General features: G+C 41.5%; 1 protein-coding gene across 8 annotated transcripts in view; it reads left to right on the top strand.

The window, feature by feature from the left end:
* Nucleotides 1-20,636, top strand: part of ablim3 (actin binding LIM protein family, member 3) — a 52,372-nt gene extending 31,736 nt beyond the window's left edge. For 2 of the 8 annotated variants that reach the window (XM_051954628.1, XM_051954629.1), the window contains exons 5-22: nt 2,138-2,264; nt 2,458-2,551; nt 4,998-5,085; nt 5,207-5,265; nt 5,375-5,446; nt 7,673-7,833; nt 8,944-8,983; nt 9,137-9,263; nt 9,907-10,002; nt 10,330-10,380; nt 14,121-14,237; nt 14,423-14,493; nt 14,729-14,897; nt 16,106-16,135; nt 17,043-17,098; nt 17,297-17,482; nt 17,624-17,704; nt 18,458-20,636. In XM_051954628.1, the coding sequence (XP_051810588.1) occupies nt 2,138-2,264; nt 2,458-2,551; nt 4,998-5,085; nt 5,207-5,265; nt 5,375-5,446; nt 7,673-7,833; nt 8,944-8,983; nt 9,137-9,263; nt 9,907-10,002; nt 10,330-10,380; nt 14,121-14,237; nt 14,423-14,493; nt 14,729-14,897; nt 16,106-16,135; nt 17,043-17,098; nt 17,297-17,377 (1,439 nt within the window). In that variant the 3' untranslated portion in view covers nt 17,378-17,482; nt 17,624-17,704; nt 18,458-20,636. Of the gene's footprint in view, nt 1-2,137; nt 2,265-2,457; nt 2,552-4,997; nt 5,086-5,206; nt 5,266-5,374; nt 5,447-7,672; nt 7,835-8,943; nt 8,984-9,136; nt 9,264-9,906; nt 10,003-10,329; nt 10,381-14,102; nt 14,238-14,422; nt 14,494-14,728; nt 14,898-16,105; nt 16,136-17,042; nt 17,099-17,296; nt 17,483-17,623; nt 17,705-18,457 lie in introns of all 8 variants that reach the window. The other 6 variants (XM_051954630.1, XM_051954631.1, XM_051954632.1 and 3 more) reach the window with 6 other exon arrangements.
* The last annotated feature ends 1,039 nt before the right edge of the window (nt 20,637-21,675 follow it).

Below are 21,675 nucleotides of genomic sequence, written 5' to 3' on the forward strand. Positions count from 1 at the left end.
AGACTGCTGCATAGTTAAAAATCTGGTCATTCGTTTACAGTCTCTGGCTCTGATAAATGGTGTAATTTTGCAGTCTTTCACAAGAGAACATACCTTTCAAACCAAATGGCGGATTTCGGGCTGGAGATGGTTAATTCTAAAATTGTATTTTATGTCTTTTTTTATGGCTCATCAGGAAATTATCGAGCAAACTGGAGTGACACATGGATGTTATTAATTACAGAGAAATAACCTGCTTAATGTAGTGAATCTTCAATGCGAGAGCCAGTCTTCAATGACTAGACTTGACACTCAGTTAAATCCAGTTGAGGCTTTGGATACTTCTTATTCAACATCATAAAGTTTATATTTGGGTGTCACATAGGTCGCCTATAGGGTTCGTGTAAACCTGAAGCTTCTGCATGCCATCCCTCTCGCTTACTCTCTAGATTTTCTATGTGCCTCTTGCCTAAATGCTGCTATAAACCAAATGGAAAAACTGTTTAAAAAAGCAAGGATATATGTGTATGTCTTTATATACTGTAAAAATAAAAGAACATATAAAAGTCAAAAGTTGCACTTATGACCCAAATCAATAATGTTTTTTTTTCTGTAGGGGTACTTATATACTTCTGCATTCATCCAGTTGCCTCAGTTAGCAGTGAAATTATCAATAAATGGCAGTTTGCCAGTTCCATTTGCAGGTATACATGCCGGAGCGATAACAGAAGCACCTCTATATTTGACAGATAAGGTGGTAATGTTTGGGTCATGAACTGTTCCTTTTCTTCTTTACACTTTTCCCTTTCCATCACTTTGATAGAGGTTGATTTTTTTGTTGAATTACTTTTGAACCTTTGCAGTTTGGACGCTATGTGTTAAAATGGTTATTTCACCCACACAGTTCTTTCTAGGTTGATTTGCACCCACTCAAATTAAAACTGAGACTTGGCGCTTTAATCTAGAATCCATTAATTTTAAAATAGACTGCTGAAGCACGGAGCCCGAAGAACAAAAATTCTGCCCAAATAAATATAAGGTGTGAATTGTATAAACTTGTTTCCCAAAATGCCTCCTGTAGCGCTGATGTCTTCATGCTAAAACTGCCAAACATTTTGAACATCTGCCTGTGCCCAAGTATGTTGATTTGACAGCTGATGAAAACTACTTCAGTTACATCACAGGTGAAGGTGTGGCAAGAACGGGGCAGAAACAGCTTTCTTTCCTTCCTCATTTAGTTTTATGTAACCATATCCAACCATTCCTTGTCACAAATTCTGTTGCGCACTTGTAGATGATCGAATACCTTATTTTGCTCTGTTTCTAAAATAGGAACTGTAGAATGACTCAGTAGAAAATCACAATCTGCGGCTGAAGCACTGGACCTTTTCCACTCAGCACTATCACCACCGAATGACAGTAAAGATTTATTTGGACTGCAGAAACCAGACTCTATACACTGCAGTTTTTTACCGCAAAACGCTGTTTGTCTTGGCTGACAAGGCTGAGTGGAATAGTCCCCGGTGACTAGCGTGCTTCTCTCAGGGGCAGCAGACCGGGTCAGAAAAGGTTAAGCTAAGCCAAACGTCTTCCAAATAGAAACAAATGGAGCACTGACCCTTTTCCAGCTTTTTGACACTCTGCAGCCATGCATCATTGGGAGCCTCCGTGCTGTCCTTCTTCTTCCTTACCCAGTTAGTGATGGTCAATAACACCTGCTAGAGAATCTTATTGAGAGAAATAGAATGTGCAGCAGGCTTGTATACCGTGCAGGCGGGCTTATGACTGAGGAAAAGACATAGATAGAGATTCATACACGGCTCTTGTGAAAGGGATTTTTATGAATCTGTTTTAGCCCCAGGGCTATTTAGCCTGCATGAAATCATATTCAGCGGTGCTTACAGTTGAGAGACTGTGCAGAAATACAACATCCCACATTAGTGCAGCTGTTTATTAAGGAGGTGGCTATACCAACGGGGTGGAAAACTACACTTAAGAGCACTGTGGTTGTTTAAATATGTACAGTTACACCCCTTTTCTGTCTCTTATCATCCCTTTCAACTCCGCAATGTTTCTTCTTCCGTTCTGTTTGCGTCTCCTCTTTCTGTCACTTCAACTGTTCGTCTTTTTCTCTCTTTCACGCCCTCCCCGTCTGCAGACTGCGCTGGATGCGGAGCCGAGATCAAGCAGGGTCAGTCTCTCCTGGCGTTGGAGAAGCAGTGGCATGTCAGCTGCTTCAGATGTCGGACCTGCAACATGGTCCTCACAGGAGAGTACATCAGCAAGTGAGTGGTAATAGGGATAAAACATAGAGCGAAACAACATGCAAGCAACGTACAAATACAAAAATGTCTGATGAGAAATGTATGGTGTTTGCTTTTGATGGCATTGACTCTGCTTCTTCTTCATATCCAATTTCGCCAGATACGGTTAACAGTGCATTTGCCACACTACAGCAGCTTCCTTTATATGTTGCAGGGATGGAGTCCCGTACTGTGAGGCAGACTACCACGCCCAGTATGGGGTGAAATGTGAAACCTGCAGCAGATACATCAGTGGAAGGGTGCTGGAGGTGAGAATGCAACCAGATTTCAACATGAGATGATGCCAGCGGAGATTTACATGCACCAAATCTGTACAGATCTGCAGTGGTTTTGGAAATCCAGATTGGGACTTGACTGTGTGTAATCGGCATTATCAGAACTGCGCTGTTGCAGTTTATCCTCAGCTCTGTTTAAGCCGCCCTGTGCTTTAGGGAGTGAGCGACTTAAGATTGAGAGGTGATAAAAAATAAAACATTTCTCCGCTTTATTAAGCCAAAACAAATTCAGCTGCTCTGTGTTAGTCCAACGTTGGTCTTTTTCGCTGTTTCTTCTTTGAGCGGCGCGTACCTGCACTAACACGAGGCTAAAAGCTCGGCTGAACCCTCAAGATTGTGGAAGGAGTGGAAAGTGCAGGGGAAGTTATAAAAAGATCAGAGGGTAAAGACTGAAGGGAAAAGATGGTAGATGGAGGGACGCACACCGAAAGCAAATTCTGCAGTGATAGAAATGAACATTTGAGCATTTTTTAAAAAGAGATAGGAGAAGTAGTCAGCAGTGATGTAAAGACAGCAGAGGAGAAGGAGCTGCTTCGGGGCGGACGGAGGAAAGAAGTGAAGGGAAGGTAACGACGGGAAGAGGGATGAAAATAAGGAAAGTGATAAAGTGCAGATGCTAATTAAATGTTTTGGAAGAGTCTCGGGAGGGTCTCGTTGGTCTGTTGGGACCTGTGGAAAGGGAGCAGACGTAGTAAAACTTTGTGAGACACACACACACACACACATCTACACACACACACACTCGGGGCCTTGTTGTCCCTGTGCTCCTTTGCTTGTCAGAATGGCTGGTGTAAAGTGCTTTGTTCCTGACTGTCAGCCTCTCTGGGCTATTTATAGACATCGGGACATGTCAGCCTTTATCCGCATGTCTCTCCCTCTCTTTCTCTTCCCTCTATGTCTGTCTCACTTGCTCTCTAAACATGTGTGCGCTTGCATGCCTTTGGTCTTTTCTTCTGTCAATTTTTGATACCGTAATGATGCTCTTAGTTAAGATGCAGCACGCAACTGATCTCAAGCAGCCTAAATCCAGAGAACATGGTGCCCAGGCATACAGAATAAAGTCCATTCAGGAGAAGAACAACTTATGAGCTCAGTCTTGCCACTGTAACATGTACCAATAAGTCAGTCATATGTCTGTTTAAAAATGTAATGCTATTGTGATTTTTGGGAATTTGTCTAAAATCTTTGCTGTAATTATTTCCCTGCTATATGTGTGAAAAACCCAGACTAATTTGTCTGCACAAGTGGCTGTGCTGATGATTAGGCTTGTTGTAGAGCATCTCGTCTGCCCAAATTTCCAGAGCCAAAGGCTGTTAGTTTAATGACTAGTTTTAGAGAAGGTGGAGAAAGGGGAGAAATAAAGTGAGGAAGTGGAAGACAGAGGGTCATAAAATCTTCCTTCCTTTCTTGAGTTTCACTTCTCATCTCAGTTTGGCAATAAATTTAGCAGCTTGTTAATGCCACCGGAGAAAATCGGGGGTCTCATTAGAAATGGTAGCAGCAGCTGCTGAATTGATACTATGTGACCACAGTTGGTAAGCGCTCTGTTGCTCGGAAAGCAGGAGATGGAAATGCTGCATCCTCTCCTGGCTTTCCTTTCACAGTAACCTGAGCCGCTGGAGGAGCACGGTTATTGGTTAAGATGCGGCTCAGATACAATTAAGAACCCTGCTGCACGCTGGCAGTTCTTGGAGAGAGCTCATTCGTCGAAGATTACCGATTTCCTGCGGATCACATGAAAGCATCTGTTTTATGGAGAGCGGGATAAGTCAGTGCAGCATAAAAATGACATAATAGCCCACCGCCCGCACACAATGCTGGGTGCGTTTGCTTGACACAGTTCAGGTCTCAGCAGTGCTTCTATAAATAGACATTCTCTTATGGTGTGTCAGGGAAGGCAGAGGTGATGGGACGGGGCCACGCCTCGGCCATCAGCCCCACGGAGACACATGTGAGAAACATCAGGACCGTGAACTGCATCATTTTATGTGTCCATTTCAGCTGTGCCATGTGCTCCGATATGTTCCCTTGAGGTGCTCTCGGTGTCCAAGGACATGTTTCACACTCTTGTGTCCTTCACTTATGTTACCGCCCTCCTTCTCTCGCCATCATACACAGACTTTTCTTCATGTGACTGACCTGCAGGGATCTTTGCTCTAATTATGGCATGGGGGAAGAATGGGTGGTGGCAAGCATATGATGGCTGCATGCTGATGAACCTGCTACAGGCTATTCAGTAATGTCTTCATACTTTATGAGGTCATTGGTGGTCAGGTGATACACAGTAGAAAACATATGGAGACAATGACCTGCTGATGGTGGGGGTGCAATTTGTAGATTAGCCCTCAACCTGTGAAACTATTTATGATGATAATTTATGTTCCGTCACGCCTCTTTTTCGCTCCTCTCCTGTTCACAGGCGGGAGGGAAGCACTACCACCCGGCTTGTGCAAGGTGCGCCCGCTGTAACATGATGTTCAAAGAGGGAGAGGAAATGTACCTGACAGGTAAAACGAAATGCAGCCACACACATTCTTTAGAGCACACTTGTCCTTGTACAATGCAGAATGCAAGGCATGTGGGAACACCCAATGCTGAAATGTCTTCCTTCTTTCTTTTGCTCTTCAGGATGTGAGGTGTGGCATCCATTATGCAAGCAGGCGGCGAGGGCGGAGAGGAGACTCAGGGTGAGCCACAGTTTTCAAATGAAAACGCTCAAATGAAATCAAAGTGTCATTTCCTGACTGTGTACGTTTCCCCCCTTTCTACTTCCATCTGTGTTATTGTACCTCACAGCACAGACGCCTGTCAGAGGCCTCCATCTCTCCGCCGGGTTCCTCCATAGGTTCTCCCAGTAGAGTTATATGTGTAAGTAACCTGTGACCCTACAGCTTTCAGTCGCTTTTGGCTGCCACTGCCACTGAACTTACCCCTTAAATCACACCAGAAACACAAGCACTACCCGTACACCTGCAACGGTTAAACACAAGAGGCTGCTCACTCCCTTGGCCTGTTCACTTGTCTTTGTCCCAACCTCTGTTTTCATTAATGGTGTGGCAGTTGTTGAAAAATAGTCAGAGCTTTGTTAATGTTGTTACAGTGTGAACAACAAGAAAAATGACGCCAGCACACACCAATAATGGCCCTGTTCTGTTTCCCTTATTTTCAAAAGAAATGAACACATTATTGATGTGTCATATTTGTGATGTTAATTTTCAGTCATCAGTAACCAAAATGCACGACTATGTACTGAAAGCATAGCATTTTAGCATTGCTAGCATTGTGGCTGTAGGGATGTCACTACTTTAGTCCAAACAAGGTCAATGACGTGTCCTGCCCTGTGCAAACCTGCTGCCCACCTGCAAACATATACTGTATGACCCAAATTCTGTTTCTCTTACTGACTTTAAAGATTGTTTGTTTTGAGTGAAATATCTGTCAAACTTCATACATTTTCCGTAGATATGGAAAGGTTTCAGAGGAAGAAACCTACTGACATCGGTGATCCATTGACTTTTCATCTAATACCATTTTTAGGCCTGAATTTGCCCAGTTGTTTGAAACTGATATCATATCCATCAAGCTCAGCTGTATTATACATGGATATGAATTCTCTGAGGTCAGAAGTTAATCAAGATTAACATGCAACCCCTAAAACATTTTATAAAGAATCATAAAAAATACTTTGGTAATCAGCAATGCTGTTAATTTAGGACAGTGGTGGCAAACACCTTAGATTGAACCAATATCAACATTTAATCATGGTTGATTTTATTTGACTTTTTTGACACAATTTTGCACTATAATACTTTATTGTTTAAGTGAAAATGGATTCCTACAAGGTAATGTCAATTTATTAAAAATATAAAACCCAAAATGAGTGAGTGCGTAAGTATTCACCTCCTTTAATGTGACTCACTGAATACAACACCAGTGCAACCAGTTGGTTTTCAAGTCCGACAATCAATGGAATGGAGATTGTCTGACTGCATGAATGTGTCTCATGATTGTAGTATAAAGATATTGATATCCAGTAGTTCTGGTCATTGGTGAATCGGTACAACCTAGCTATAACTACAGTATACGAAGACAAAAGTGCACGCATCATTACAAACACAGCATGCCACTGTAAAGCATGGTGGTGGCAGCATCATAATGTGGCAAAGCTTCGATCAGCAGCAGGCCCTGGAAGGCTTGTAAAGGTAGAGGCTAAAATGAATGCAGACAAATATAGGAAGATCCTGGAGGACAAACTGATAGAGTTTGGAAGAGAACTGTGACTTGGGAAAAGGTTTATTTTCCAGCAAGAAATGACCCAAAGTATACAGCCACAATCACTTATTTTAGGTTAGAATGTTTAATTAGTTGACATTACTTTGTTGAAATATGTTTTCATTTTAACATGAAAGAGTCTTTTTTGTTAATTCTTATCAACAATGGCTAAATTATGACCATGATTACATTTTGAAAAGTTATGAAAGATGTCAACCTTCCAAGTAAGGTGAATACTTTTTATAGGGCACTTAACGATATATGTATATACTCTATAAGTGCACTGAAGAGTTGGACCAGTTCCATTTTAAAACTGGACCTCAGTCCTTGTGTTGCTGTATGACGGTAGTATTAGCATGTCAAGAGTTGTCTGCATGCAAGCAGGAGTCCCCACTCTCTGCTCAGCCCTGCTCTACTCTGCTCTCGTCTCATAATCAATGACCTTTCTGTTTAAGGTGATGGATGAGGGAGAAATGCAGCGTAAGCACGCTTGTCGTCCATACTGTCTCTACTCCTCCTCCCTGTCTCTTTCTCTCTCTCTCTCTCTCTCTCTCTGCTTTTTTTCCCACATATGCTGAGCTCCTGAAGGTCAACAACTCGCAGTGCTGTCAGCTTCTGCAGCGTGCATGTGTGCGTTTGTACTTGTATGTGCTTCATCAGCTCTTGCTGGCCCACACTCCTCTCACTGCTGCATGATCTGCTCACTATCACCAGTGGAGCTCTCATTCTACTTTTGTTTCTGTGCATTGTCCCTGTGCTTGACGTTGGGTCTCGTTGCTGTTGTATCTGTCTTTGGTGGGTGTATGTGTGTCCTCTTCCCAGGCCAGAGTGGAGAATGAGATCCTAGATTATAAGGACCTAGCTGCCCTGCCAAAGGTCAAGGCCATATATGAGGTCCAACAGCCAGACCTCATATCCTCCTCATACCAGCCGTACCACAGATACATCTCTGATGACAGGCTAGACACTAACAGCTATGGGGAGGTACTACTGCCACACACTCCAGGCCAGACGTAGCATCGCTCTCATCAGTGGTCTATTTTCAGAAGGAATGAAAGTATTTGTCTTCATTAGACGTCTGTCATGTAGTTTGTTGGGCTTATTGTTTTGCTGTTTTTGCCATTGTTTTCTATTTGTCAGAGAAAAACTGTTCAGGAATTTTTGGTTCTTTATTTGATTATTTTGATTTGGTCAGATGTGACAAAATTGAAAATTTGGATCTTAAATTGTATCTATAAACTCCATCTGCAGAGCTAGTTTCACAAGGAGGCACAATTAAAGACATTGGTTTCTCTCTTTACTTTCTAATACAGGAAGTCTGCTTTCAATTTTGCAAAAGGTCCTTGACAGTTAAAAAAAAAAAATCATGAATCTTGTCCTTTTTGCAGAACTCATATTTGAGAAGAATATTTTTTGATCAAACTTCATTTCAAATTTTCAATAGAAATCTGGTAAAAACTGAAAATGATGAGCCTCAAGTGCTGCCTGACAGTCAATTCACATTAGTTTCTGGTGCATTTCTTATTACAGATGGATCACACACAGGGATAGTTGGGCATTTTTGAGAACTTTGCTTTCTTGCTAAGAATTAGATGGAAGAACGATACCATTCTCATATCTTCTGCTAACTATTAAGCTAGAACCAGGAGATGATCAGCTTAACCTAGCCTTACGAGTGGAAACTTGGGTAAACAGCCAGTAATCCTATGTCTAAAGTTAAAAGAAAAATCTACGCATTAGCAAGTCCTAACAAGACATACATATCACCCAATAAAAGCACTTGACAATTTTACATTCTAGTTTCTGTATAGATGAGAAAAACACATATAAAGCTTTAGTGAGTCTGACAAATATGAACGTTGTCCTCAAGTTCTCATCTAAGAAAGCGAATAAGCTTATTTCCAAAAATGTCAAACTATCCCTTTTATCAACTCCAGTATAATTCCATGTCTACTTGAGATCACTTTGAAAAACTGTCTGATAATTCCTTGTGTTCAGGTAAATACATATGTGAAATATAGTTGTTTTCTTTTTTTCCCCCTACAATCTTAACCTACTGCTCCAATCTAAATGAAAACCTTTCTGTCTCCACTGATTTTGCAGTCACTTGGGACGCTCTCTCCCTATTCTCAGGTGAGCATTCTTTCTTTAAATGTAAATAGCAGATCAGTTGGGACAAGTTCAAACCAGTGAAGTGTTGTTATTTTGGCTGTCACTAAGCTATTTGTCTCCTCGTTGCCCCCCTGCTCTTCTTTCACTCAAACCATCTCCTTTGTTTTCGTCTAGGACTACGACAGCCTGGATGCAAAGCAGAGGCGGTGCTCCAGTCCAGGTTATATTGACTCGCCGACATATAGCCGCCAAGGCATGTCGCCCATAATGCCTCGCTCTCCACAGCACTATGGATACCCTGGTAAGAAAGCTGGCATTTAATCCTTGTCTGCTTATAACATCAGTGTTTAGGGTTACAGCTTCTGAAGTTGCCAGGTAACCAGTGGAGACACCAGGAAGTCCTTGGCTCCAACCAAGACACAGTCTGGACAATAACCCCTTTATATAACCACAATGTATCATTTTTTTTACAGTTTGTTATTGTAATAATGTCTTAGTTGGAGCTTTTAGAAATCGTAGAGTCATGATAATTGTTTTTATCCTAATTGTGAAATGATTCCTCTATTATACATCAAATTGCTTGTCATTTCCATCTGTTTGTCATTACCTCTATTTTAGCGACAATAACTAACCCCTCATATAGTGTAAGTCTCGTAAGATTTATAGATTCACCGCCTTAGGGCAGAATGTCTGTCGGAATAGTTCTCTGGCTGTCTCATGTGCTGCGGTTGCTCCTCTGCTTCCATTTCATTTAACTCTTACACATGTGCAGTGACACTTTGAAGAAATCTGCTCTACTGAGTCAGTAGTCTTTGTCGTTGCACAAGTGGAAAAGTTGTCACTTTGTAATTTGAACGGGAGCTGTTTAGTTTTCATCTGCATGTGTTGAGGCTTTCCTTCATGCTCTCGTTTCCTCTGCTGTGATTGGCTGTGGCTGGCTGCAGGCTCTGAGAGTGGCAGGAGTTCACCTTATTACGGCCAAGAGGGGCGGTCAAGCACACCCACCACAAACCAGCCCCCTAAACATTTTCATGTACCAGGTAGGAGTCCTCATCTCCTCTCTGCACTCGATTTCTTTTGATTACTCTCACAGAGATTTCATCATCCGTCACTCACTACTGCAAATCATACAGAAAGGTTCTGTTACGTTCCGTGGGAAAGAGGATGTGTAAAAATGTGACTAAGTTGTATTTTTATACGACACATTACCGCTCTGGCATATTCTTCCCCTCGTACCGCATCTTCTTTTTATCTTCCCGTACAATCATCCCTCTTTCTTCCTACTTCTCCCGTTACCATCATCCCATCCAGCAGTTCACATCCCCTCCTCCATGTTTCACGTCTTCATCTCCTCTTTCTCTCCTCAGCCACAGGGGATCCCAACATCTACAGGAAGCCTCCCATCTATAAGAGAACGGGTACAGTGCAGTTAGCCCCGCCTTAGCCTGCCTGTCCTCCTGTCGGTTTAGTCATGCTGTGTTTTGGTGTAGATGTTTTTACCGACCTATCGATGTCCCTCAACAGCCCTTCATACTAAAGCATCGATTAGTATTGATGTTCCAGTTATTGCTGAAGCTGAAGCCTTCACCAAGCAAAACAGATGACTGGAATGGATTGATGTTGTGCTAGAGAGAGGAAACAGAATTTGACAGCTTGTTTTGAAAAATGCAAAAGAAAAAAGAAATATCAGTCGGACTTATTGCATTAGTGGCAGTAGAGCTGCGTTTTTAGTGTGCATGCCACGAGCATATGTATGCTGCTTCTGCGTGCAGCTCCCGACAGGTTCCTGATGGCAAATAGGGCTGCAACAGGCCATGAATGAAGTGAAGGTTGCTCAGGCGTGACAAGTGTTGAGTACATGGGACTCTGAGGACACACAATTCACCAGAATAGAACAGACCGACGGAACAAAGCACAGTGGAAAACTGCATTATAATAGGAATTTATATTTGCTTTGGGGAGTCTTCTTGTATTCGTCAGTCTGGCCTGGTTAGCCAGTTTACGGTTTAGGGCTACTGTGTTGTAAAGGATTAGGCAGAACCTGGAGACAGCTATTGAGCTAATTGTAGAAAACAAATGTGAGTTGTTGCTCAATTAAATAGCATGGCAGCATGGTTAAAACAAGATGCTATTTGTGCCTCTTTTTTTTAACAAGTCATTAAACTTAAATGCACTGAAGCCATCTGGATAGCGTGCTTGAGTATAAACATGCATAAGAAAAAGATTCATTCTTCCCTCATCACATTGCACTCGAGAAGGCTTTTCAGCTGAGAGTCACAAGATGTCCTGATTGAGAATAGTGTATCTTTGTTGTTGTCCTGCATGCTTCTCTGTACAGTATGTGTGGGTTTAGTTAGTGAACAGTGTGTCCACCCGTGTGCAGATACTTTCATTCTTCTCAGTTATAACAATTATTACATCACTGGCTATTATATGTCTGTGTACAACCTTTATCTTTTGCATAGAATTAGGAAAATAATATTACAGCATATTTTGTAAATGTCAAGTTTATGAACTTTTCAGCTTGCCTTCTTAGAACATGTAACTCAATCGTCCCCATCAGTTATATTGATCCTTACTGCCCTGTAAGTCTTCCTAAATAGCTATTGATTGTGATTTTCTCTTATTTCAGCACTAAACAGAATGTAAAGCCACGTCAGATACATGTGAAGTTGCTTTGTGCAGCGAAGGCCAGTTATGTACTAATCTTGTTTGCTACCTGTATGGAAAGGAGGCTGTGTCAAAAGCCCGTTTTTTTTTCTTTTGGGGGGGGGGATTTACACCTTGTGCTCTGTATGGGTAGCAAAGCTCTCACATTCTCACATCTCCCTCTGGGATGCCTCCAATAATGTTTCCCTTTTCTTTTCACCTCTTTTTTATTGCATCCAATCACTTTTATTCACTTCCCTCCTCCACCTTCTGCTCCACTTTACCCGGTGACCTTACCACTGTAAGTATCTCCCTCCTCTCGCTGTTTCATTCACTGTTGGTAGATAGATATTTCATATCTGTGTGTGTGCGTGCGTCTCTCTCTTCCTGTATTTGTCATCCAGTGTCAATATTTTACAGCCACGATTCCTCTGATGGAAGTTTCAGTCTGCTGTCAATCTTTGCTCTGAATGTGTTTCTTTGTGTGCGTGGGGCTCAGTTGAGGTGAAAGTGTGAGTCTTGAAAATGAGAGCGTCCGCCATTGTTGTCATGCACCATGCGTATAGGAATTCAGTGGGTCGTGGATTGGGGCTGGCATGGCTAATGGCTAACAGAGTGAAGAGCGATCTATGTAACATTACACTGCATGTTACGTCCATTGACTTCCATTGACTTCCATTGACTGTGCTTCAGTGCGGAGTGTCATCAACATCATCATCTCACACCACTCATGGAATGACTGTGTGCCTCAGGCTGAGCAGTAACTGAACTCACTTTAATGTTATTTTCCCACTGTTGGCTAAAATATTGATCTGCCCCGACAGAAGTGGTGGATATGATGACTGAGAATTTGCTGCGTAAATGTACTCTCTCGCTGTACATTTCTCTGCTCTTCATTAATATGTTTTGTTTGGCACCGTAAAGTGCTAAGTCTTAAAGCAATAGTTTGACATGTTGGGAAATTCACTTTCACACCAGGAGCCAGATGAGGAGATCAATGCCAATCTTTTAAAGCGTCTGTCTTTTCAGGATGCAGCCAGGAGATGACTGACTTAGTTTAGCATGAGAACTAGACACAAAAGAAAACTGAATTCACTGACACCTCAAAAGTTGACTAATTAACATGTTTTGTCAAAAACTGGGCACAAGGTCTTCCAGCCTTTTCATGATAGTTGAAAAGTACAGAAGGTCACTGCTTTAGCCAAGAAATGCAAGAAATGGCAGATGACTTTCTTCCACGCTCTGGTTTTTCTATAGATGAAAGAAACAAGATACAATGGTCTTTTTGAAAGTTAGATAGAGACGTGATTGATGGAAAGCTGGAGCCAGAAGGCAATTTAGTTTCAGGCTTTGTATCAGCTGTTCTCAGACTTAATACTCAAAGGTCCTTATCTGATTTTTTTCAAGGTCAGAGGTTAATAACAAAATAACTGCTTTCAAAGTCACTCCTTACTTATAAGCAACAGACATTCAAGTTCAAGACCGTCAAACCTAGCGGGAGAAATGTCACTGTTTGCCTGCAATAAGTCGCATCACTGTGACTACCAACATCACTTCATTAGTACGGATTTATTTTGATTTAGATGTGATCTTACATTTACATTAGTTGTAGAAATTGATAGAAAAAGATATATTAGTTATAAGTTCTGTTTTAGTTGCATATCACTGCATTACTTGGGTTATTCCACATATTTACAACACTGTAGGGTCTCAGCCTAAATATTCATTATGCACATTATACATAAAGAAGTACTTTGTTTTTTTGTAGAGTTTTACTTAATTAGTAAGATTAAAAGCACACTATAAATAACAATATAGAGTCTTAACTTCAAAAACCACATGTGTTAGTGGAAGGTACTTTGACACAATAGCTGTTAAATGTGATATATAAAATGTCTAAAATCTTGATTTAGCCGTTTCATCTTGTTTGAATCTGTTTTCATCACTTGTCAAATGTGGCAGTTGTGTTAATGTAAAGCGCATTGTTCCTTAAATTTCAAAGGATGCCATATGATCAATTAATCAATTAATCAAGTTGATTAATTGACAGATTAATCAACAGTGACCGTAATTGCTAGTTACAGGCCTGTTGTGCACTGGAAAAAACGAGCCATTCTGTGTCTTTGATTTAGAAGTTGAGTACTTTCTCCATTGTAAAGTTAATCGCTAGCAGCAACAACACACAATACTTTCAGAAGCAGTTAATCCACATTTATCTGGCTGTAGGATGACTGTAAATGGTCTCTTACTACACTGTGCAAAGTAGAAAACGTTACACTTTTCCTTCTTCAAGTCAAGTTAACTGACTCGTAATTCTAGGTTCCTATTGAACCAACAGATACGAGAATGGTTTCTAATTTCTCATTTAACTCTTGGGGAGAAACTGAAAGAGCATATTTTCCAAAATGTCAAACTATTCTTGAACAGAAGTACTCTTTTTTGTGTTTCTGCTTGTTTTTTTTCCTTGATCACTCGATCCATCTTTTTCCAGACAATCATGTGGAAGCAGCCACCAAAAGCAGGACCAGCGAGGACATCCTCAGATCCTCCAGACTGTCCACCTACTCTCCAGAGCCATATACCCAGTCAGAGTGTGACTACTACCCCTACACCAGCTCCCCAAAGGGTAGGAAACCCTGTCACTTCACTTATTTAGAGCTGCCAGCTACATCTTTTTTTTTTCTCACAGACATCGGAGTACAGTTCACTTTGTAACCGTGTTGTCATATTTCTCACTTACTCTGTTGCTGTGTTCCACTCGGAGCTGTGCATTCGTACGAGAGAATCTCTTTTATCTCTTTTCTCTCTCAGCCTATCGGGCGCCGAGAAGACGCTTCTCGACGGGAGGAGATGAAGAGAGTTGGAGTCAGAGTCTTCAAAGAGTAAGAGCTTCATTATTTTCTATCTCGCCTTCTTCATCATCACATGCTGGAGTCCCCTCCTCAAAAACACCCATAAATAATGCACTTTTAATGCTATGGAGCCTAAACTATCCTCATCACTTTATTTGCTTCTCTCGTGATTTCTGCCGTACGTTGAATTAGCAAATTTTCCCTGATGTCGGTTTCATTTTCTCTCCCTCCTTTCTGCTCCTTTCCTCCCTCTCTTCCCTCTCAGATTGGGAGTGGCATCGGGAGGATGATCCTAAAGGAGGAGATGAAAGCCAGATCTGGTTCCTATGACAACGACCCCTGGGGCAGTGCGAGGAATTCTCGAAGTGGGAGCAAGGAAACACTGAACACTACGGGCTACGGCACCACAGCGTACAACAACACCATTAACGGCTGTAAGGATCCACCCTGCCCCCCTCTGCGTATCACCCTCTTTTGTCTGTTTCTGCAAGTTCAGGGACGCCGGCACCTCCGACTGTATCCCTCAGTGTGATCATATACGTTGCCACAAGGGCTTTTATTTCTGTTTTTTACCATCTTCAATATCTGCTGTCGTTGGGGTTTGAGGCGAGGGCAGTGAGGCTGTGGATGCAGGTCGCAGAGGGTCACGGCTGCTGCAGGCTGCTGGGGGGGTTTATTGAGATGGAAAGATGATGAGTGAGTTGAACAGCTGCTGCTGAACCCGCGGTAGGCCAGCAGCGGCACCAGATGTGGCCTGTCGTTGCTGTGAGGATGTCCGATCGCACCGATTCTGAACATTTCAAGCCACTGAAAGAAAAACGGCGTTCAACTGAGTGTGCAGCAAACGCCAGATGTGATACAGTCAGACCTGAAGCTACCAGAGTTGTTGCTGTTTGTAATCGCCAAGCTTCACTGCTCATGCATCGGGGCTATTGTTTCAGCCTCTGATATCCAGACATCGGCCTGTCTTCATCCTTTCATCACTTTCTTTTCTAGATCTCCATCAAAATCTCCCTCCTCACCTTGCATCCTTATCACAGCTTCCCCCCCCCCCACCTCCCTCTTCTGAAATCTCTCTCTGTATGCTACTCTGCTAGATCGCCGTCCATCCGTCTATCTGTGTATCTATCTCACTCTATCTGGCTCTCACAGCTGGTGTCCCATATCCTGTTTTATTTATGAGCCGTAAGATCTCTCATTAAAGCTGTTTCTCAAATGGGAGGAAGCACAACTGAACGGGACTCGGCTGGCTGTGGTTGAGAGGCAACAAAAGCTTGCAACCGTACAAGCCTTGTGTTGTGCGATTAGACGGTGAAGCATGCAGTGTGGTTTTGTGCTGGTGTGCATGTTTTTGGATTTTCTTCTCCTTTTCTTCACTGAGTCTTTGCCTGGCCTCTTTCTGCCTTATTGCCCCTTTGATGTTTTGTGTTCCTCCCAGGGCTTGATGAGTTCTCAACTTGCTCCTTTTTAGTTTCTTTGTTTGGCCTCTAACTAGACAGATGGCTGTCAAATGAGTGCAGAAATTCCTTTGAATATTGGGGAATTTAATCAAAATTTAGAGCAGGCTAAAATGCAACAGCAATTGTAGTTTTTTTGTAGAGTGTAAGATGTCATGTAAATGTATGATCTGTTTATTTCCCAGCTCCACGATCACAATACAGCACTGATAGTGGTAAGTTTATTATTTTGAAAAGCTGCAGTGATTAAGCTAAAACAGTTTACCCTGCATGTATTTCAGTTTGTGGTTCTGGTGTATTTAAACAGTAGCTGTTAAGTTTAAATTTCCAGTGAAAGTTGGTTCATTAATGATGTGTTCAGTGACCCCACATCAAACAAGCACACATCTGGAACTATAGGAATTTTTTTGTTAGTCTTTACCGCCATCTTCTGGCACTAACCAGGGACTGATGTTTGATTTTAACCCTCTGAAGAAGCATGACAAGAAGTAGAGAGAACTCACAAATGTCTCCTGTGCAGTAACACACACCAAAATGACAAAAAAGAATGAAAGTTGTGTTTTTTGATCAGATATTTTACAAAAATAAACTGTAATAAAGTGTGTAATTAACACATGCAACATTTTTCCAAATGGCAATACTGGAAAAAACTGTGCCTCTACGTGCTACAAATTGCATTTTACAATCTACATTTTGACGCTACTCTGTACATCAATTCTACAAAGGTATTTCACCATCCTGGATGTGACTTACAACAACTTGCTCCAATGTTAACTGTCTTTAACCACAGATGCTAAGGAACACAGAATTTTATTTTGTTTATTTGTTCATTTTTTAACAGATAACTCCTTATTGTATGTGAATTTTTCAATGAGACACTTAGAACATATTGGTTTTTGATGAAAGATGTTTATTTTATGCTAGGGTTTGGTTACTTTTTGTGACAGAAAAACACTTTTTCCACTTTCTGGCTCTGACAGATGGTGTGATTTTGGCAAAATTATCACACTTTTCAAATCCACTAGCAGGATTTGAGGTTTTTAATGTGCCAGAATGCATAAAATATATCAAAAATGTAAGCAGCAGTTGGTAATATTTGACTGCTGCTGTTCTCTATTTTAGATTTTGGTTGTAAGTCAGCTTCACTACCAGGATACCGGCGCAACGGCCTGCAGCGGGTGAGACCACAGTGAACGTCACATGAATCACATGACATGATGAGCTGCTTCTTTGACATATTTCATATTATGTGTCCGAATATCATACAGCTCTTTTCTGATTTCTGCTTTCTCACCTTTTGCCTCTTCCATTAGGCTGTTTTATTAGGAAATTCCCACCGCACTTGTAAATCTCATTGTCCTTGTCTGCCCCTGCAGCCTCAGAGTGCAGATTGCTACCAGTACCAGTACGACAGTGGCAGCGAGGTCAACTGGGGCAGCAGAGGTAATTTAATCTGAATTTAAAACACCTCACCCATGTTAGATTGAAGCCTTTAATTAGGGGCTTTTTCTTCTGTTGTACTGACTTGATTTTCTTTGTTTCTTCTCCCAGCAGAGTACAAGGTAAGGTTTTACACTTTACCCCTCCTTTTTTAAGCAATTCAATCCATGTCAAGAAGTCTATATGTTGAATAGTCCCAGTGATTCTGTAACTACACAAGTGTTTGAAATGTTTGAAAATGTGGTTCCTCTCCTTCCCTGTAGATTTACCCTTATGAATCGCTAATTGTCACCACCAGAGGGCGGAACAGGCTGCCTAAAGATGTAGACAGAGCCAGACTGGAAGTAAGTTCTGAATGGGACAGTAGGTTAAACAAAGCTGGGAGGAGAGTCCGGTTAAAAACATGAACAGGACCACACTTTTCTATTCGAATTCTGCCAAACTGCCAACCACAGTTTGTGAATATTAAAAACAGTATTCAATTAACTGTCCTGTCTTCTTTAAATTTTGTTTCCTCACATTATGCATTTTTTTGGCCACATAGAGGAAGAAAGCATCTACAAATATAAAGATATGCAGTATAGACATGTTGTTTCATTGACCATCTAGAAAAGAGGAGGAAAATCCAACAATGTAGCTGAAAAAAGACGACTGCATAAATGATACGTATACCTATTCAAAAGTAAATGTCAATAATAAAGACAGTAATTTTGTCAAAGTGTCATAGTTCAACTTTTTGGACGTAGCACCAGCACCAAAAATGATATCATTGGTTTTTGAAGTGGTTGGAAATGACAACATGCACAGATTACTTTTTACTGTACCTGGACCGGTCATGTTTGCTGTTTGTATGTAGTCATTCCCTAAAGGCCCATTCTCAGCCAAGAAACCCCCTGATTACTTTCTGATGCCGGGAAAAGCTCAACATGTGTGGAATCATTGAACGTACACTCATATTTCGGAGGTATTAATCCCCCAAAATTTCCCAAAACATTGTGAAGGACGAGACCTTCTGGAAATGATAGTGTAGTAAAGGAATGTGAGACTCAATTGGGTTCTTTTGAAAACTGTGTGTCTCCTTGTCCCTGTGTTTTCAGCGTCACCTGTCCCCAGAGGAGTTTGTGCAAGTGTTCGGTATGACCATGGAAGATTTCGACCGGCTGGCTCTGTGGAAGAGGAATGAGCTAAAGAAACAGGCCCGACTGTTTTAATCGCTCACGGACTTCCGTTGAATACTGCCATAAGTAGAGCCAGACTGCAGGAGGGGACAGGAAGATTCTTTTACTCAGTTACACTGCCATGCCTGAGATCCTGTTCTAGATCTCCTCACACGACAAACCAAATTCTGGTCACACCAGAGTGGACTTCCAGGACACCGAGGGAAGGCCACACGGACATTATGCACAGATGGACTGATAAACTGTTAGACGGTTGCCTGTGTAGGTTCTCATTCATCCAGGTCATGGTTATTCAAAGTAGTTTAAATCAATCCACTGGACTTTAAGAAAATTCCTTGAAGACGTTTCACCTCTCATCCAAGAGGCTTCTTCAGTTCTGGTGGTGGTTGGTGTTGCCTCAGCATTTTAACCTCTATGAGGTGTGTCCAGGGCTATTTTCCAGACTAGTGTCTGGTGTGTCTGAAAAACTGAGGAGGATTTTCAACAAACACCAGATCCCTGTCTTTTTTAAGCCAAATAACACCCTCAGGCAAAGACTGGTCCACCCAAAAGACCCCACACCACACAGCCAGAAGAGCAACCTGGTGTATGCAGTTAAATGCAGCGAGGAATGCTCAGATCTCTACATAGGGGAAACCAAACAGCCACTTAACAAGCGCATGGCTCAACACAGGAGAGCCAATTCCTCAGGACAGGATTCGGCATCCATATCTTCACCTTAAGGAAGAAGGACACTTGTTTCAGGACACCAATGTTCAGATTCTGGACAGGGAGGACAGATGGTTTGAGAGAGCAGTGAAAGAAGCCATCTCTGACATTGTCTTTCACCAATTTACAATCAGGTCCTTTCAAAACTCCCCAAAAGAACTACTCAGCAGACTCATGCTAATGACCACCATTAGCACACAAGGGTTCAGTGACATCTGTGCATTTCAATGACCCCCACCGATACTCACAACGACCATCGTTGAGTAGTCAGACGAGTTTTGGTATCGGTCGTTGGAATAATAACCCTGGACACACCTCACAGAGGTTTAGAAGCTGAGGCAACACCAAACACCACCAGAACCGAAGAAGCCTCTTGGATGAGAGGTGAAACGTCTTCAAGGAATTTTCCTAAAGTCCAGTGGATTGATTTAAACTACTCTGAATGTTAGACGGTTGCGATGCAGCCGCAGCTACGTGCAGGAGTGGAGTGTAAGCAATAGAGACTGTCGTACGGTGGTGTTGTGCTTTTCTAAGCCTGGAGGATGGAGTGGAGGATGCCCCTATAAGGCCACATGAGAGTGTCTGTGACCAGAGCTGCAGGACGAAAACATAATGAGGAGAATTTTGGCTTTGCCTTATTTGTTATGCTCTCTTAGTTATGACTGTGCAGCACCAGCAATCTGAATGAGTAGAATGTAGATACAGTATATCATTTATGACACTTTATCGGTGTGAGTGATTAGAATGAGTGGGAGCCTGCAGCATCACTTCGCTTTGGTTTATGGATGCATTTTGTTTACCTGGTCCCTTGGGTTTTTTGTTTTCTTTTTTTGCTCTTTAACATGAAATAGCGTCCCCTCTAGTTTACACTAATTGATATGGAAAGAAACAAGCAATTGGAGGTGGACAAAACCTTTTCAACTGTATGCGAGACCTGCATTGATTTGTGTGAAAATGAAAACCAAAGTGAGAATGCAAATATACAGTTTAGCAGATCACTTCCATGTAAGCTAAAAGGTCATCAATAGATACAGTTCACTGTGCAGCTGTACGGTAAACCTAAAAGAATGTGCAATCCAGTAGATGAAATAGAGAAAGAAAACTGCAGTTGCATCCTCCTGTTCCACGTTTTCTACTCATTGCAATAGAATGATGACTAAATGTTTTAGGCTGAGGGCTGTAGTCATCCATACATTCACTATTATTTATATTCTTTTAGAATGATAATCCAATAATTTTGTAGCTACAGAGATTATATTCACTCACAAAGAAACGCTCTGCAAGGAATTTAACACACCGACCAAGATCCAGGGTTGTTGAAGACTTTACTTCCTTTGAATACTGTTATTTTTGATTTTGTCACGAAAATTAAACTTCAAAAACTTCAAAATCCGTCTGCTCAGTTTATTGGTCCTACTTGCTATAGTCTGTTTTTTAAAGAAACTATTTTGCTTATTCACTTCACAGTTTAATGTGAAGATAGGCAACCATATTATGCGTGTAGGTGGAGGCAGCATTCGTTAGCTTAGCTTAGCATAAAGATCAGAAACAAGGGTGAATACAGCCAACACTAGAATTTTAGTTTCTTAAATATAACTTTTTGTGAAACCAAAATACTTAAATAATCAATTGACAAACATTGTAAAAAAAACTAAATAAGCACTCAATAGAGAAGGATAGTTGAATTTAAAAACATAATTCCTTTATTTAAACACAGTGCATATTACAAATTTGGTAAACCAAGATAAGATGCCCCCCTTAAGAACAATACTATCTTTTAAAATATATATACTCTGAATATCAATATAATATACATACAAGAGTGCTTAAAGGCATTATGGAGGATTTTTTTTGTTTAATTTGTCTGATTCACATAAAATGAATATACTGACCTTTAGTGGACTTGTATGTATGGTTTCTAAAAAAATTAAAAATTAAAAAAAATAACTGTGGACATGGCAGGACCTGAAAAACATCAGCCAATCAATGCGCTCGGACCGAAGCGTTTGGTTTGCTCCCTTTCCTGTCAATCAAAAATCTTCCGGCTCAGGCCTAGTTACGTAGATTACGTACGCCTTGGACTTACGTGTTGCTTTGGTATAGCTTCGTAGTTAGCTGGCGACTTGTTTTGCTCATCTTTTTTTACATAATGGCAGATAAAGATCCAGGGGGACCCAGCCGTAAAAGACAACTTCAGGAGTGCTACGCAAGTTTCTGGAGGGGGGCGTTTCTTCGTAAATGTTAAGAGGGGGGAGGTTAGAGGGGGGTGAGGGAGAGGTTGTATGTGCGCATGCGCATGCTACATTCAAAGTCGTGGGAAATTAAATCTCCTTTAATGCCTTTAAGTAAACACATTTACGTAGTAATTAAACCAGGTGCTGCCCCTACTGGGGAAAGAGAAGTCTTACTCCGGTTTGTTAAGAAATAGT

This window comes from Acanthochromis polyacanthus, chromosome 10 (assembly GCF_021347895.1).
Source record: "Acanthochromis polyacanthus isolate Apoly-LR-REF ecotype Palm Island chromosome 10, KAUST_Apoly_ChrSc, whole genome shotgun sequence".
Classification (NCBI taxonomy): Eukaryota; Metazoa; Chordata; class Actinopteri; family Pomacentridae; genus Acanthochromis; species Acanthochromis polyacanthus.